Raw genomic sequence first — 14467 nt, forward strand, 5'->3', positions numbered from 1 at the left:
ATACATGAGTATGACAAACAAAGGGAAGACTTTAAAGTCAACAAATACCTGAAAAAGACTCAAAAGAGATAATAGCCATGAAAATTGAAAATCTCTCTGGAGAAAAAGAAACTAACAATGATTTAAGAACAACATGAAATGATTTATATCATTCCATATTCAAGAAGAGTTCAAATTAGAAATTGTCTTTGTTTTTTTTCTCTCTTTCCCAATTTCTATCCACACCTGTTTTTTCCAAGCGTTGTAGAAGAATTTTTCATCCCATTTTTTTGATGTGCCTAATATAATATATAAAATATATCAGCCACTAACCTAGAGTGTCAAAGCACTTGTATGTTTTGTCATCAGAAAGATTGTTAAGTTTGTGATCAGAGACATATACAGGAGCAAATTCATCAAGCTCAACTTCTTCCTTTGGCCCGATTTCAATCCTTAAAGGAACACCTTTCATTTCTAACTAAGAATATGTTCATCCAAGAGAATAGTCATCTCTAGAATTTGACTCAGCATGAATTCCTACTTCTAACAACGCATTCACAGTTGCAGACATGCATCAAGGATTCCTTGGGTATCAGCATCTTTGTAAGGCACAAGAATCACATTGACTTGAACTAATGGTGCATCAGGAGGCATAACTAATCCCTTGTCATCTCCATGAACCATCACCATCTTCCCAATTTATTAAAAAGTATAAAGAAACACCAATGCAATCATATGTATACAAAATCAACGGCATGCCAGAAAAGTTACCATTTTTTCATCCAAATCTTAACTTTTATGGATGATTTATGGTTCTGTTATTTTTAAAATATGTATTTGTGAACTATTTCAAAAAACCTTTTTTTCTACTTCAAGCAATATATGTTCTACATACCTTCTGTTGGTTCTAAGTGTTGGCAGCAATTTTGGTAAAACAAAGAGTGTTCACAAGATGTTGCATGTGATGTCTTAACATAAGATATCTTGTACCTGCTGGAGTTTAAAAATGGAATTATGCAGGATTGTTTCAGGATGTTATACACGATGTCATAACATCTGATATTATGTACCTGTTGGATATTTAAAATGGAATTATGCAGGATTGTTCCAGGATGTCAGACCCGATGTCATGACATCTGTATACAGGACATTCAGGGTGAATGTTATGTGTTATGTGATTGCGCTTTTAATGGCAATCTATGTATGATTGAAGATCTGATTTACACACGCATTCAATCATTAATTACAACCTGATTTACTTATTTTCCAAAGAGATCTAATCAGCTGTCATGAGAAGATTTGAATGGAAAATAGTTTTAGGGTTTCAAGATGTCCAAGCCCAGTTGAATGCTTCTATAAATAGGACATGGAAAACCTGATTTGATACACAACCAATACATAGCGAAATATTGAGAGAGAATAAGGGTTTGTGTCTTGTGTGGTCGTGTGACTTGTAAGCCATTCAATTCATCCATAGATGATTGAATTGGTCTGATTTGTGAGTTGTAATTTGTCACTCTAAGCTTTTAAGCATGAGTGTGTGTCTACTTGATTGAAGCTGTTAAGTAAGATCAAGTGTGTGTCTACTTGATTGAAGTTGTTAAGTAAGATCAAGTGTGTGTCTACTTGATTGAAGCTGCTAAGTAAGATCAAGTGTGTGTCTTTGAAGAGTGTCTTCTTTTCATAAGTAATTGTTGTTTAATATCACAGGTGTGATTGAGGGGGAGTGAGTGGGTTCTCATATCTAAGAGTTCTTAGGTAGAAATCATACGGGTAGAGATTAGGTGAAAAGTACTGTAACTTATGGAGTGTACTGAGAGTCTTTGAATTGATTCTATTTAGTGGATTTCCTTCCTGGCTTGGTAGCCCCCAGACGTAGGTGAGTTGCACCGAACTGGGTTAACAATTGCTTGTGTCTCTTGAATTATTATTCTTTATCTTTATCCTGTTTGTTTTACTCAGATATTAGTGTCGTGACATTACCTTCGACATCTCATATCAGATACCAGAATTTCAATTGGTATCAGAGCAGGCATCCTGCTCTGGTTTTGGGTGAGATCTAGGGACAATACTTTCTGGTACCATGGAGAGAGATGGAGGATCTGTGCACAGGCCACCAATTTGGGATGGATCTAACTATGACTATTGGAAACCTCGAATGGTAGCCTTCATAAAATCTCTTGATAATAAGGCTTGGAAGGCTGTGTTAATAGGCTGGGAACATCCAGTAGTTACTAAGGAAGGAGAAGCCACAACTGATAAGAAACCTGAAGAACAATGGTCCAAGGAGGAGGATGATCTAGCCCTTGGAAATTCTAAAGCATTGAATGCAATATTCAATGGAGTAGACAAGAATATCTTCAGATTGGTAAACAACTGTGAGGTGGCTAAAGATGCTTGGGACATTCTCAAGACCACTCATGAAGGCACCTTTAGGGTGAAGATGTCTAGATTGCAACTGCTCACTACCAAGTTTGAAAATTTAAGGATGAAAGAAGATGAAAATATTCATGAATTTCACATGAATATCCTTGAAATTGCCAATGCCTCTGGAGCTCTGGGAGAGAAGATGTCAGTTGAAAAGCTAGTAAGGAAAATACTCAGGTCACTCCCTAAGAGATTTGTTATGAAGGTGACATCCATAGAAGAATCTCAAGACATCTCAAATATGAGAGTTGATGAGCTAATTGGATCCCTCCAAACATTTGAGATGGGAATATGTGATGGATCTGAAAAGAAAGCCAAAAGCATAGCCTTCATGTCAAACACTGAAGGGAAAGATGAGGAAGGTGGTCAAGAGATTGATGAAGATTTGGCAAATGAGGTAGCAATGCTGGGAAGACAGTTCAACAGACTTATGAAAAGGATGGATGTAAGATCTAAGGTCAATGTCAAGAATATCGCATCCGACATCAGTAAATCCAACAATATTGGAAGAATAACAAGGTCAGAAGAAAATCCCAAAGAAGGAAAAGGAGTCAAGTGCTATGAATGTGATGGGTATGGTCATATTATAATTGAATGTGGGACCTACCTCAAGAAACAGAAGAGGAGTCTTGCTGCCTCTTGGTCTGATGAAAGTGAAATAGAAGAAGCTGCAAACCTTGTGACTGCATTGACAGGAAGATGGGGTTCTGATGAATAGTCAAGTGATGATGAAGTAACCTTTGAAGAGCTGGCCACTACCTACAGAGAGTTGTGTCACAAAAGTGCAGAAGTGTGCAGATAAGTTGAAAGCCAGCAGAAAGTGATAGCTCAGTTGGAGAATGAAAAGGGAGAACATGTGGAAACCATCTCCAAGTTGAAAACTGAAGTTGTACTCTTGAATTCCAAACTAGATGAGATAACCAAGTATGTAAGAATGCTTAACAATGGATGTGGCATCTTAGACAAGATTCTCCAGACTGGTCAAACAACAGGAGACAAATCTGGCATTGGGTTCAATGAATCTAAGACAGATTGCAGTTACATAAATGGCAAACCTAAATCCAAACCTAAGTGCAGCCATATTGATAACAAACCTGCAATGTCACATCACATGTCACACCATCAGAAGGGAAGATAGCAGAAAGGGAAACACCAAAGATGGAGATGCCATCACTGTGGAAAATTTGGTCACCTAAAACCCTTCTGCTATAAGTTGTATGGTTACCCTCAATCTGCTCATTATCTACCTAAACCCAAACATAACAGACCTATCAATAAAAAACAATGGGTTCCTAGGACTAATGTTACAAGTTTGATAGCTCACACTTCCTTCAGAGTTTCAGCCAAAGAAGATTGGTATTTTGACAGTGGTTGCTCCAGACACATGACTGGAAACAAAAACCTGCTAACTGACCTTCATCCCCATGCCACAAGTTATGTAACCTTTGGTGATGGAGCAAAGGGTGAAACTAAGGGAATTGGTAAGCTTGACTGCCCTGGAGTTCCTGACCTTGACATTGTCCTACTTGTTAAGGGATTAACTGCTAATCTAATAAGCATCAGTCAACTGTGTGACCAAGGTCTAAATGTAAACTTCACTAGAATTGAATGTCTGATTACTAACAAGGAAAATGAAGTGATCATGAAAGGAGTTAGGTCTAAAGACAACTGCTACATGTGGAGTTCTCAAGAAACTGGGTACTCTTCAATGTGTACATTGGCCAAAGAGGAAGAAGTGAAGATATGGCATCAAAGATTGGGCCATCTGCATCTTAAAGGTATGAAGAGGATCATATCTGTTGAAGCGGTTAGAGGAATTCCCAACTTAAAGATTGATGAAGGAAAAATCTGTGGAGAATGTCAGATTGGAAAACAGACAAGGATGTCACACCAGAAGCTCAGACATGACACCACTACCAAAGTTTTGGAACTCCTCCATATGGATTTGATGGGACCCATGCAAGTGGAAAGCCTTGGTGGGGAGAAATATGCATATGTAGTGGTGGATGACTTCTCCAAATACACCTGGATCAATTTTATAAGAGAAAAATCTGATGTTTTTGAAGTATTCAAGGATCTTTGTCTAAAACTTCAAAGAGAAAAGGAAAGTCCTGTTATCAAAATTAGAAGTGATCATGGGAAGGAATTTGAGAACAACAAATTTGATGAATTTTGTTCATCAGAAGGGATTCATCATGAGTTCTCATCTCCTATTACTCCCCAGCAAAATGGTGTGGTGGAAAGAAAAAATAGAACTCTTCAAGAATCAGTCAGAGCTATGATCCATGCTAAGAAATTGCCCTACCATTTTTTGGTTGAAGCCATGAACACAACCTGTTATGTTCACAACAAAGTGACATTGAAGAAAGGGACTCATACAACCCTATATGAAGTCTGGAAAGGAAGAAAACCTATAGTCAAATACTTCCATGTATTTGGTAGTAAATGATATATCTTGACTGATCGTGAACAAAGAAGGAAGATGGATCCCAAAAGTGATAAGGGAATATTTCTGGGCTACTCAACAAACAATAGAGCTTACAGAGTCTTTAATTCCAAAACTAATGTAATGATGGAATCTATTAATGTTGTGGTTGATGACCAACAGACTGATGTCACAGACGATGTCGAGACATCTCTGAATGGTTCCCCAACTGACTTCTCAGACAAAAATGAGGAAAGTGAACCTCCTCAAGCTGAACCTGAAGATGACAAAATCAACAAGGGACCCTCCATCAGAGTTCAGAAGGATCATCCCAAAGATCTCATTATAGGAGATCCAAATAAAGGGGTGACTACTAGATCAAGGGAAGTGATCTCACATAGCTGCTTTGTGTCAAAGATTGAACCTAGGAAAGTCAAGGAAGCCTTGACTAATGAGTTCTAGATAAATTCCATGCAGGAGGAGTTAGGTCAATTCAAGAGGAATGAAGTATGGGAACTGGTTCCTAGACCTGAAGGAGTAAATGTCATAGGTACAAAGTGGGTGTATAAGAATAAATCTGATGAACAAGGGGTTGTTACTAAAAACAAAGCAAGATTAGTAGCACAAGGATATACTCAAGTTGAAGGAGTGGACTTTGATGAAACTTTTTCTCTTGTAGCTCGCCTTGAGTTCATTAGATTATTGCTTGGAGTGGCATGTATTCTGAAATTCAAATTGTTCCAAATGGATGTAAAAAGTGCTTTCTTGAATGGCTACTTAAATGAGGAAGTATATGTTGAACAGCCTAAAGGATTCACAGATCCAAATCTTCCAAAGCATGTGTACAGATTGAAGAAAGCCCTCTATGGGTTGAAGCAAGCTTCTAGGGCTTGGTATGAGAGACTCACAGTGTTCCTCACTAACAATGGATACAGGAAAGGAGGTATTGACAAAACCCTATTTGTGAAGAATGGAGGAGGGAAGCTCATGGTGGCACAAATATATGTAAATGACATTGTGTTTGGTGGGATGTCGGATCAGATGGTTGAACACTTTGTTAGACAAATGCAGTCTGAGTTTGAGATGAGCCTTGTTGGAGAACTGACCTACTTTCTTGGGCTACAAGTCAAGCAGATGGAAGATTCTATCTTTCTGTCTCAAAGCAAGTATGCCAAGAACATTGTTAAGAAGTTTGGCATGGAGAATGCAAGTCATAAAAGGACACCTGCTCTTACACATGTGAAAATATCCAAAGATGAAAATGGTGTCAGTGTAGATCAAAGTCTATACAGAAGCATGATAGGTAGTATGTTATATCTCACAGCAAGCAGACCTGACATTGCATTTGCTGTAGGTGTTTGTGCTAGATATCAAGCTGAACCAAAAGTCAGTCACATAAACCAAGTGAAGAGAATACCGAAATATGTCAATGGCACCAATGACTATGGGATGTTATATACTCATGGATCTGGATCTATGCTGACTGGTTACTGTGATGCTGACTGGGCTGGAAGTGTTGATGATAGGAAAAGCACATCAGGAGGATGTTTCTTCTTGGGGAACAATCTGATATCATGGTTTAGCAAGAAACAAAATTGTGTATCTCTATCCACTGCTGAAGCTGAATACATAGCAGCTGGGAGTAGTTGTTCTCAACTGGTTTGGATGAAACAAATGTTGACTGAATACAATGTCACACAAGAAGTCATGACATTGTACTGTGACAACCTGAGTGCTATAAATATTTCCAAAAATCCTATTCAACACAGCAGGACAAAGCACATTGATATTCGTCATCACTTCATTAGAGAACTTGTGGAAGAGAAGATCACAGCACTTGAGCATGTTACTACTGAAAAACAATTAGTTGACATATTCACAAAAGCTTTGGATGTTAATCAATTTGAATGTTTAAGAGGGAAATTGGGGATTTGTATTCATGAGAATCTATAGAAATCAAAGGAGTTTGTGGTTAATATCCCAGAGGATATTTCTGACAAAAATAGCAAGGTGTTTATAAGAAGAAGATGTTACTTCCTCAGATTAAGGTGTGAATTGTTCCCTCTTTTATGAAGACTGTTGGTTTGGCTGTTCTGGATGCTGTTATGGATGTTATGGATGCTAGATTATGTATTGTTTTTTTCCTGGTTTTTGTTTGTAATTTGTGGCAGTCCTTACTGATGCCTTGATGTAATATTTGGGCTCTTTATGAGTTCCATGGATTTCTAATTATCTCAGCTATTATAGTTATGCATAATTATGGTTTGTATCTCCTAACATTTATGTTTTAACATTTTATATGTTATAACATCTCTTGTGACATTCTCTGCTAGGCTGATTGACATTTATTTTGTCTAATTGGTCACCTTTGGTCTATTTTGACTAAAAAGGGGGAGAAGTGATTATGTGGAGCAGTTAAATATGTGGAGCTGTGTGGAGATATATGTGTTGGTGTAGCTGAACAGATGAACAACTATTGTTGAAAGAGATGTATGTGATGTTCTGTTTACAGATGTTGGAGGAGATGTCTGATGTGGTGCACAGGTACAGGTGTTGGTGGAGATGTCTGATGTGGTGCACAAGTGATGTTGAAGCAGATGTCAGAGGGTGACTCTGATTGTTACAGGTGTTGTTATTACAGGTGCTGTTGTTATTAAAGGAGATTTCTGTGTTGTACAGACTTAGGGGGAGAAGAAGTACCCATGTGTATTGGTGTATTTTACTAGTTGTTATTATAGCTAGTAATTCTGTTTGCTTCTATTGTTGCTTAAACACTGTTATGATGTTTAACTGCTCATGTTTTTTCTTGTGAACAAAATGGACAGATATATGTTTTAGCCAAAATTTTCCAAAGGGGGAGTTTATTGGTTCTAAGTGTTGGCAGCAATTTTGGTAAAACAAAGAGTGTTCACAAGATGTTGCATGTGATGTCTTAACATAAGATATCTTGTACCTGCTGGAGTTTAAAAATGGAGTTATGTAGGATTGTTTCAGGATGTTATACACGATGTCATAACATCTGATATTATGTATCTGCTGGATATTTAAAATGGAATTATGCAGGATTTTTCCAGGATGTCAGACCTGATGTCATGACATCTGTACACAGGACATTCAGGGTGAATGTTATGTGTTATGTGAGTGCGCTTTTAATGGCAATCTATGTATGATTGAAGATCTGATTTACACACGCATTCAATCATTAATTACAACCTGATTTACTTATTTTCCAAAGAGATCTAATCAGTCGTCATGAGAAGATTTGAATGGAAAATAGTTTTAGGGTTTCAAGATGTCCAAGCACAGCTGAATGCTTCTATAAATAGGACATGGAAAACCTGATTTGATACACAACCAATACAGAGCGAAATATTGAGAGAGAATAAGGGTTTGTGTCTTGTGTGGTCGTGTGACTTGTAAGCCATTCAATTCATCCATAGATGATTGAATTGGTCTGATTTGTGAGTTGTAATCTGTCACTCTAAGCTTTTAAGCATGAGTGTGTGTCTACTTGATTGAAGTTGTTAAGTAAGATCAAGTGTGTGTCTACTTGATTGAAGTTGTTAAGTAAGATCAAGTGTGTGTCTACTTGATTGAAGCTGTTAAGTAAGATCAAGTGTGTGTCTACTTGATTGAAGCTGTTAAGTAAGATCAAGTGTGTGTCTTTGAAGAGTGTCTTCTTTTCATAAGTAATTGTTGTTTAATATCACAGGTGTGATTGAGGGGGAGTGAGTGGGTTCTCATATCTAAGAGTTCTTAGGTAGAAATCATACGGGTAGAGATTAGGTGAAAAATACTGTAACTTATGGAGTGTACTGAGAGTCTTTGAACTGATTCTATTTAGTGGATTTCCTTCCTGGCTTGGTAGCCCCTAGACGTAGGTGAGTTGCACCGAACTGAGTTAACAATTGCTTGTGTCTCTTGCATTACTATTCTTTATCTTTATCCTGTTTGTTTTACTCAGATATTAGTGTCGTGACATTACCTTCGACATCTCATATCTGATACCAGAATTTCACCTTCCATTTCCATGAGGACCAAGATCCACATAGCTTTTCATTATTTAAAATAAAAGATAGATTAGTTCAAATTTACATTCAATAAATCTATAGAATCATAAATCAACAAAAAAATTTAAAGAATTGTGAGCAAGTGCTAGTAAAGGAATCATGTAAAAAGAAATAAATACAAGTTGAAATAAATTAGTTATAATTAATGTATGTCTAAAATTCCAATGAGAGAATAACATCAAACACATTAATTGATGAAATTGATGATAGTTCAATGACAAGTCCGAAAATAACATATTCCTTCATAGGCAGCCACTACAAAGAAACAAACATGAAATTCATACCAACCCGTTTACAACATTTCATGAGTTACCCTCTTGAAATCAACATTACATGTAAATCTATTAAACAAATGCCATGACTCACTCTATTTTTAAACCATTCTAGTGTTTTTCCAAATAATTTATTCGCAATTTCTTCACTACACTAGCATGACAAGAGACAAAATGAAAATGACATAAAGAAAACAAAAATAGAAACAACAACATTAAGAAAACTACATCAACATGAAAACAAATGAACACAAAAACAATAATAGTAAACAGGAACAATCAAATGAAGAAGAAAAATCTAAACTCAAATCTTAATCAACAAACAACAAAAACTTTAAAAAAAAATATAGTTAAACATTCAAAGCAACACAGCAAATCAGACAACAATCTTGATGTTTTTGAAATGATTTAAAAGCAAATAAAAAGCAACAAAAAACAACAAAAGTAAGTGAATGAACACGAAACTGAAACAGAACAACAAAGACAATGCTTCATTTTCAATGCTTCCATTTGACATTCGATAACAGAAAAATGGAGCGTGTAACACCTCGATTTACTTTCCGTATTTATTTATTAGGTGTTTATTTTAATTAATCATTATTTGGTGTGATAATGAATTAAATATGTGTTTTGGTGATTATTTGAATTATTTGATAATATGTGTTATTTGAATAATTGAATTTTATGAGTAGAAATAGCAATTGTCTAGTAATGAGCCTAATTAATTAGAATGGATGGATAAGTGGGTTAAGCCCATTATGAGTTAAAAAGATAGTAAGGGTTTTAGAGATTAAAGTTAGTTTTGTAAAACAAGAGAAGAAGAGAGAAGAGAAGAGAAGAGAAAGAGGAGAAGAGGAAACTAGAAGAAGAAGGACCTAGAGATTTCATCTATACTAAGGTAAGGGTGAGATTTTAAGTGGTCATGGGTAAACATAATGTATGTAATATATGTGGGTTAGATATCATGAACTTAGGATTTTGGAATTTTGATTTTTGAGAAACTCTAACATGTGTTTATGTTTTAATCCATGAAATTGATGTTTATGTTATGCTATGATATTTCTATATTAAATTTCATGAATGGGTATGTGTATAGAACACGATTTGGTATATAATTGCATTTTTAAGTTTAACTTGAAAATGGTTGATTTGAGATTTTGGTGAAAATTAGTGGAGCTTAGAATCTTGTTTCTATGATCATAATAGTTGTTATATATATATATATATATATATATATATATATATATATATATATATATATATATATATATATATATATATATATATATATATATATATATATATATATATATATATATATATATATATAGGTTGTATAACTATTTATTTCATGAAAATGATGGACTAATGTGGTTTTATGATGAAAATTCGTTCTGAACAGTAGCATTTTCGCAACAGCAGTTTTCTGGTTTTTGACGGCATTTTTGCAACAGCAAATTTTCTGGTTTTTGACAGCATTTTGAAAAACTTGTAAACTCAATAACTTTTGAACCGTAACTCCGTTTGAGGTGTCGTTTAGACCGTTACGAAGCTAAGAATATTATATATAATGTGATATTCATTTTGATAACAGTAGATTAATATTTTATCAAAAGAATCCTAATATGGATGTATGTTGTATGTGTGGTAAATGTGAATGACATGTTTTCTATTGTTTGGCATGTATTGGATGGTTTTAGATGGATTCTATGAAGAAACATAATACTTGAAATTATGTATGTGATGGTGTGAATTGGTGAATTTAATGAATAACATGAATTGACTTGTTTGCTTTATGTTATTGTGTTGTGATGATATGATGAATGTTATTTGATGTATTGTTTGGAATTGAAGTCATGTTAGGTGTATGTTTTGCAAATGTTGGATGTGGTATGCTTATGTATAATTAAGGGGTTGTGATCGTCTTAATTGCATGAGTCTTGTTATTGTTGCACACTTACACTAGCATGAGTCTATGAAAGAGGCAGTGTTGGGTAATCTCGCGTAGATTATTTGCTTGTCCCAAATCTAACGCCGAATGGAGTTTGAAATCTTAAGGTCGAATTGAGATTTAGAGGTGGTTATCTAGTCTATTTGAGAGACGCTCGGCAAGCCGGAAATGATAACGAATGGGATCCACATGCATATCACATTGAGTCACACATTGAGTCGCACATGTCGGTGTGGATTGTTGTTTGTGTGATTATATGATATGATTGTGTGGATATGATTTTGGTAGATATGCATATGTGTGTATTTTAGGTGATCCATTTGATATGAATGATTGATGTGATATGTGTGCATATTTGTGATATATGTGATGAAATGGTGACTTGTATACATTATGAAATCATGTGAAAGTTGTATACATATTTGATGATGATTTGTAAATGATGGTGGATGATAATATGTACATGAAATCAATATGTTGTGAAATATGACTTTTGTACATAGTTTAGTATTTATCAATGAATACTTGTGGATTATTTAGCCATGTCGCGTGATGATAAACACGTGATTCTTTAATAAGATGATATGATGCATGTTTGTATGAAGTGTGACGAATTCTAATAATATATGTATGTTTGTTATACATTTCATATTATTATGTTTTTCTATAATGATTTGAATTCTCACCCTTCTGTTGGAATGATATTCTATCGCGACATCGCTCAGGTACCAGAGATAGTGGTGCTTCGCACAAGAATTAGATTTGAAGGCTAGTTCTTGTTGTGTTTTGACTAGGTAGTTTATAGTGCTCTGGTCATGCAACACTTGGGTTTATGGGATTATTTGTATTTGTTTTGATATTGAGAGATATTGGTGTGCTTTCTTTTATCTTGTTATTTGGATATGTTGGATTTGATGTTGAGTGGCCTTAGAGCCCAAAATGATATTTTGTGGTAGATGATTTATGGGAATCATCACTATTTACCATTTATGAAGAGAGGTGTTATTTTGTTGTGTGAGAATGTTGGTTATTTGGTTTTAATTTATAATTCGTGTTACTTGTATGTGACCATGGCATGTGTTGTTTCTGGCATAAGTAAATATGACGCCCTCGTGTATGCATGCTTTAATTTACTCCGATTATGCAATTGTATGTTGTATTTGAGTAGAAGTAGTTTAGGGGGTGTTACATTAGTGATATCAGAGCACGGTCGGTCATTCGGCCAGGTTATGAATTTTTTTGATTCCGTTGTATCTGATTTGTGTGTATGACACCGTCGATACGATTTATTTAACAATCCTTGTTGTTGTGGTTGTTTGGTTGGTGTAGAAGGAAGATGGTTACTGGAAGGAATGATGATGCGCTTGCGGAGGCATTGACCCTGTTGGCCGGTGCCATTCCACAAATGAATGCTGGTGATCGGGAGCGTGATGTTGATGAATTTCGTGTTTTGGGGAAGTTCTAGAGAAACAATCCGCCAACTTTTGAAGGAGCTCATGAACCTGACAAAGCTCAAGAGTGGTTGAAGGCGATTGAGAAAATATTTCGAGTTATGAACTGTTCAGATGCACAGAAGGTGCAGTTTGGCACTCATATGCTTGAGAAAGAAGTTAAGGATTGGTGGCGCAACACTATTCAGAGATTTGATAAGGATGACATTGAAGTGACTTGGGCACTTTTCCGTGATGCTTTTCTGGAGAAGTATTTTCCAGAAGCTGTTCGTGGAAAGGAGGAAATTGAATTCCTTGAGTTGAAGCAAGGTAATGGTATCGTAGCTGAGTATGCTACAAAGTTTGAGGAGTTGATCAAATTTTGTCCCCATTACAATACTTCTAATACTGAGAGATCCAAGTGTCTTAAGTTTGTGAATGGCTTGAGACCTGATATCAAGAAGGCACTGGGTTACCAACAGATTACGAGATTTTCTGAGTTGGTTAACAAGAGTAGGATTTATGATGAGGATAGTCGTGAGAGTGTTGCTCATTACAAGTCCTTGCATGATAAGAAAGGAAAAGGGCAATTCCGAGGGAAGTCGTATGATTGTAAGAAGAAAGCGGGTAATGGCAAGAAGCCAAGTGGGGGAGGATCTCACACTCCTGTCAAGTGATTCAGATGTGATGTTAAGGGATATCATGCTCCCGAGTGTCCTAAGGGAGATGTGACTTGTTTCAAGTGTGGCAAGCAAGGTCACAAATCTTTTGATTACATAGTTGGTTCGAATGTGACTTGCAACAACTGTGGTGAGCAAGGGTACATTAGTACCAAGTGTAACAAGCCGAAGAAGGAGCAAGCCAAAGGGAAATTGTTTGCATTGTCCGATGTTGATACTTCTACTGAGGAGAGATTGATTCGAGGTACGTGCTTTATTAATAATATGCCTTTGATTGTTATTATTGATACCGGTGCGACGCATTCTTTTATTTCTTTGGATTGTGCTAAGAGATTGAATCTTGAATTATCTGTTATGCGTGGAAGCATGGTTATTGATACTCCGGCTATGGGTTCAGTGACTACTTTATATGTTTGTTTGAAATGTCTGTTGAATATTTGTGATAAAGATTTTGAAGTTGATTTAGTGTGTCTTCCATTGAGTCAACTTGATGTTATTTTGGGAATGGACTGGTTGAGGGCCAACCATGTCTATATCAATTGTTTTGCGAAAGTTGTTCTTTTTCTTGAGCCAGAGAAGGAAGGTGATTTATTCTTGTCTACTCAACAAGTGAATGAATCTATGTGAGATGGCGCTAAAGTATTTATGTTGGTGGCAAGTTTGAAGCTTAGTGAAAATGGAACAATGGGTGAATTTCCAGTTGTTCGTGATTTTCCTGAAGTGTTTCCTAATGAGGTTAGCGATTTACTGCCTGAACATGAAGTTGAGTTCACGGTTGATTTGATTCCTGGTACTAGTCTGATATCAATGGCTCCGTATCGGATGTCACCATCTGAGTTGAAAGAGTTGAAGAGTCAACTAGAGGATTTGCTTGATAAGAGGTTTATTTGTCAGAGTGTGTCACCGTGGGGTGCACATGTCTTGTTAGTTAAGAAGAAAGAAGGTATTATGAGGTTGTGTGTAGATTACAGACAACTGAATAAGGTTACTATCAAGAATAAGTATCTGCTTCCAAGGATTGATGATTTAATGGATCAGTTGGTTGGTGCTTGTGTGGTTAGCAAGATTGATTTGAGGTCTGGGTATCACCAGATCCGTGTGAAAGCTGAAGATATTCAGAAGACTACTTTTAGAACAAGGTATGGACACTATGAGTATTCGATGATGCCTTTCGGTGTGTTTATGGAGTACATGACTCAGATTTTTCATAAATATCTCGATAAGTTTGTTGTT

The 14467-nt window shown here is 36.0% G+C and overlaps 2 protein-coding genes across 2 annotated transcripts in view; one reads left to right on the forward strand and one right to left on the reverse strand.

Moving 5' to 3' along the window:
- The window catches only part of LOC127121749 (probable mitochondrial saccharopine dehydrogenase-like oxidoreductase At5g39410), a 63813-nt gene that overhangs the window by 19316 nt on the left and 30030 nt on the right, over positions 1–14467 (reverse strand). The window lies entirely within an intron of this gene.
- LOC127095335 (uncharacterized) lies at positions 12677–13231 on the forward strand. Its single transcript, XM_051034042.1, has one exon. The coding sequence runs from the start codon at positions 12677–12679 to the stop codon at positions 13229–13231; it is 555 nt and encodes a 184-aa protein (XP_050889999.1).

This window comes from Lathyrus oleraceus, chromosome 1 (assembly GCF_024323335.1).
Source record: "Lathyrus oleraceus cultivar Zhongwan6 chromosome 1, CAAS_Psat_ZW6_1.0, whole genome shotgun sequence".
In the NCBI taxonomy this organism is placed as follows: domain Eukaryota; kingdom Viridiplantae; phylum Streptophyta; class Magnoliopsida; order Fabales; family Fabaceae; genus Lathyrus; species Lathyrus oleraceus.